We start from the raw sequence: 2,818 nt of genomic DNA, 5'->3' as shown, positions 1-2,818 counted from the left end.
ATTTGACAGCGATTAGGTTGGGAGTACCAAGGATACGAGTAGGTATTTTGTTGTTTGCTGGAGTCGAACCAACTGGAACTTGTCCACACCTTGAACAACAAATAAGAACTATAGTACATTTTCATTTATTCAATATCGACTTAAGAAGTATAACACTTAATTTCTTTTTTTAGGAACGGTTAGTTTTGCCTTTAAACCGGTTGATGTTAATTGTAGAAATAATTAATAATCTTGTAAGTTTTTTTAGTGGAGTGAATATGCAGTATGTGGTGTAATAGCATTATAAATGACATTAATCCTCCCTTTTTTTTATTTTTTAGATTTTGAACAGACTTTTCTAGAAGATTAAACAAGTTTCCTAAATGTGATGGTATAATGGTGTTAAAGACATTTATTAATGTCTTTTTTTTATTTTTAGGTTTCAGATTTTCTGAAGATTAGAAGATTAAGTGATAAAAGTAAGTTTTTTGGGGGTAAACGGATGAGTAATGACTGTATTATAAATATTATTAATACCTTTTTCATATTTTTCAGATTTGGACTAAATTAAAATGATCTAAGGATTTCTGCAATTTGGAGTCGTGAAGCATTTAAAAGTTTAATAAAAAACTATGGAGTCAAGCCAGCTGGAATTACATTCACACCATAAACAACAAGTAAGAAGACTAAAGTAAACATGCATTCTTTTTTGGATTGGGTCCTTTGTTGGATTTTTAGTTGGATTTTTGGTTGGTTTCTTGTAGTTATAGCAACATATAAATAATTGTAAATTAAATAAATAAATAATAAATGAAAGTAAAAAACAAAATGTTATTTTGCATTATTTTATATCAATTTCACTTTCTAATGCCTAAACAATGTAAATTTTGGCCGGTATTAACATAATTTCAGCCAAAACTTAACTTTATAGTAGCATGTATTAATTTTTATTTTCAAGTCAATATTATAAAAATTTTGCATATTATGTGATGCTTTGGTAATACTTAAATATTAAAAAATAATTAAAATTTAAATTTTGGGTGAGTAATCAAATCAGCCCATATGATATGCCAAGCTATTCATTACAATCATTTTTATCTGTCAATGAAGGCGAAAGAATTTCTATGTTGAAAGCAGCTATTAATAGTTTATCAGCTCACGTTTGGCATTCAATCAATAGTTTGATAAAGGACTCAATTTCTCAAGAAGTTGCTCGAAGATATCAGCTCAGGTTCCTTGTTTCCATGGTGCAATCTTACAGAACATTGGAATTACTTTGTGCATTAAAACCTCGTAAACAAGGTCAAACCATTAAATCACAAGTTACAAAAAAAATTTTAAAGAGGAGTGATGGATGATTAAATGAAAAGGATTTGACATTAAATTTACAACGAGGATTTCGCATCGAAAGAGTTCTAAACGCCATTGGAACTAAGTGGAACATGCTAGATGCTATTGACACCCTTACGCCTTGTTTTTTTACCAGTACGATCAACAGATGTACTAATTTCGAAATCTGGCTCAAAATTGTAGTAAGTAATGAAATAATCTCATATAATGAAGCGGATAACAGATACAAGCAATTTAAAATGTCTTCAGCATAAAGTATCAAACAAGCATGTGAGAACAATGGCGTTGAAATTCAACAGCCAAATGAGATGGATTTTAGTTTTGATTATTAGACTGTTTCCCCCTCACAGCTTCATTATTAAGACATCAAACGTTGTATTTCTTTTTAAAAAACATATTTTGGGTTGAATGTGGCATATTTTTACATTACAGTGATAATAAGTGAATATTATTATTCGGGTTTTCGAATATTTTGTTATAGATCAATTCTATTAACTCTATATTATGTTGTTTTATTGCTGATTCTTCCCATAATACGCTAGAAAGTATTTTTGGTTTATTTTTAATACAGTAAATAGGAAATGTTTTTATATTTTAATGTAAAATTTAATGTAAATAATAATGTAATATATTTTAGAGTAGAATAGTAAAAATAATATTTTTATTGCTAGTTGCGACATTTTATTGTAAAAATGCAAATCCAATTTTAGTTTTTCTTAAGTATTAATAAATAAATAAAAAATTTTAGTATTACAGAAAAATAAAATGAAAAACAAATGAATCGAATTTCTACTTTAATCAAATTAATTAGTCTTCGGAATCTTCAAGACGAGCCACCTTATTCTTTCACTTCCAAATGCTTTTCAATATAGAACGCTCAATTACAGTATTAGAATCTTATTTATGTAATAAAAATTTTTTATGAAGGGAAATTTATATTTTTTACACATTCTCATAATATTAAAAAATAAAAAAAAACCCAAAAGATTCGTACTCATACTTACGAAACTTTAGATTTTTCCATTCTTCAGAAGCCTTTCTGAGACACTGAATCTATAAAAAAAGAAAGGAACGGTTAGTAAACCGTTCCATAATAATAAAAAAAATAAATAAAACCAAGATTCATATGAATCTTGGTTCTCCATTCATTAGAAGCCCATAGTTCATTTCTCATTTTAATCAAATTTTTTGTGCGAATAAAAAAATATTTACCCATTGAATAACTTGAATAACTTGACTTCTCAATTTAAGATCATTCTTTGGTAATTTTTCTTCAGAATTATAATTTTCACAAAGATAAATCGCAATTGCGGTCACCACTCTATAAAAAATTTTTAATGAAAATGATACATTCACGGAAAAAAATATGGAAATAAACAAATTCATTCATTACGTACCTTGGAATTTAAAACACAGAACAACAACATTTTTACAGGATACTCCATAAAATAAATTTTTTTTCGCACTTTGTGTATCAAAGATCGTTTGT

General features: G+C 27.3%; 1 protein-coding gene across 1 annotated transcript; it reads left to right on the top strand.

The window, feature by feature from the left end:
• Positions 1-1,046: 1,046 nt before the first annotated feature.
• OCT59_009761 (uncharacterized protein) lies at positions 1,047-1,337 on the top strand (the record flags this gene model as incomplete). Its single annotated transcript, XM_066132581.1, has 1 exon — positions 1,047-1,337. One exon carries the CDS (start codon positions 1,047-1,049, stop codon positions 1,335-1,337), a length of 291 nt encoding a protein of 96 aa, XP_066000211.1.
• Between the last annotated feature and the right edge of the window lie 1,481 nt (positions 1,338-2,818).

This window comes from Rhizophagus irregularis, chromosome 18, assembly GCF_026210795.1.
Source record: "Rhizophagus irregularis chromosome 18, complete sequence".
Classification (NCBI taxonomy): domain Eukaryota; kingdom Fungi; phylum Glomeromycota; class Glomeromycetes; order Glomerales; family Glomeraceae; genus Rhizophagus; species Rhizophagus irregularis.
This window is presented reverse-complemented; position numbering and strand designations above follow the sequence as displayed.